General features: G+C 39.4%; 1 protein-coding gene across 2 annotated transcripts in view; it reads right to left on the bottom strand.

Annotated features, from left to right (window-relative positions):
* LOC122078743 (40S ribosomal protein S14) overlaps positions 1 to 1,335 on the bottom strand; it is a 6,965-nt gene that overhangs the window by 861 nt on the left and 4,769 nt on the right. For both annotated transcript variants that reach the window (XM_042644853.1, XM_042644854.1), the window contains exons 4-5: positions 1,151 to 1,236; positions 427 to 556 (exon numbers count right to left, since the gene is read on the bottom strand). In XM_042644853.1, coding sequence (XP_042500787.1) covers positions 427 to 556; positions 1,151 to 1,236 — 216 coding nt within the window. The remainder of the gene's footprint in view (positions 1 to 426; positions 557 to 1,150; positions 1,237 to 1,335) is intronic.

The raw sequence follows: 1,335 nt of genomic DNA, 5'->3' as shown, positions 1-1,335 counted from the left end.
ACCCCCCCCCCCCCTTCCACCAGTTTAAGAGTGGAAAATGCAAAGGGATATTACATGGTGGGCCATACTGTTGACATGGGGCATGAAATTGAGTAACCCAAAGAGTGCCTAGTCACTAGTGTACAACTACAGAGGGAAGCAAATTTTGAACTATTACGATAGATGTCAATGGCCATAAATGGTTGTACTATTACAAAAACAGAACAACTGCGCAAGCACTAGCAACAGAGGTCCAGAAGCCATTTTGCAGTCCAAGTACAAACTTATTTACCACAAAAATATTCTTTGACATCACTCAATTTTTCAGAAAATTACAACACGTTTGAAAAACTTCTCAACAACCTATTATTGCTTTTATCTATTACAAAAACCACATATTTGAATAAATAAATAATAGAATTGACTTCAAAAAAGTAAAGGCCTTACCAATTCGACCAATTCTCATTCCAGACCGAGCCAGTGCCCTAAGAGCAGATTGGGCACCCGGACCAGGTGTCTTCGTCTTGTTCCCACCAGTCGCACGGAGTTTAATATGCAATGCAGTAATTCCAAGTTCCTACAAAGTTCATAGTTTTAGAAAAAAAAATTAATCTATGAAGCTACTGTTACAGATTATTAACATGCTTCCACCACTTGCAGAGTACAAAATGCAATGCAGTTCCAAGTGTCATGGTATTAGCAAATAATTATTAATCCAGCTACTGATAGAGAAGGGTAGCATGCCCTGTCAAACTTTGCTAGATGCGACTGACAACATGGCAATATCATAATAAATTTTAATGCAAATGCTAATGAATTTAGCAAAGGGGTCATTGCTTAGGGCAATGGTAAAAAGTTTGGGCTGCCAGGTCAAATGCCCAGGTTCAAGTCTTGCGGGCAGCCACTTTGACCAACTGCAAACTCACTGCTTCCAGGACCGTGCATAGGCGGAAGGAGTATTGGCCCAAATGAATTTAGCAAGATGGATCAACTTATCCCTGTAAATGTATATCTAAAGAAAAAGAAAAAACTGGTGAAAAGTTCCAATCCACCTAAATGCATGCAGGGGATCCATATGCGTTCCTATTTTCAACAGGATACATCCTTTAAACTACAATTTGTTCTCCATTACAAGACACATCAAATAGATGACCAAATCCAATATACACACCTTGCATCTTTGTGCAACATCTTGTGCTGCAAGCATGGCAGCATATGGTGAAGATTCATCCCTGTCTGCCTTCACCTTCATACCTCCTGTGGGAATGAGAAAAATGAACCATGTCAGACATCAGGACATCATATCAATCCTCGACCATCTTATTATACCAGGATGATGGGGAAAAAAAAAAAAAA

The sequence above is a fragment of the Macadamia integrifolia genome, chromosome 5 (assembly GCF_013358625.1).
Source record: "Macadamia integrifolia cultivar HAES 741 chromosome 5, SCU_Mint_v3, whole genome shotgun sequence".
Taxonomy (NCBI): domain Eukaryota; kingdom Viridiplantae; phylum Streptophyta; class Magnoliopsida; order Proteales; family Proteaceae; genus Macadamia; species Macadamia integrifolia.
This window is presented reverse-complemented; position numbering and strand designations above follow the sequence as displayed.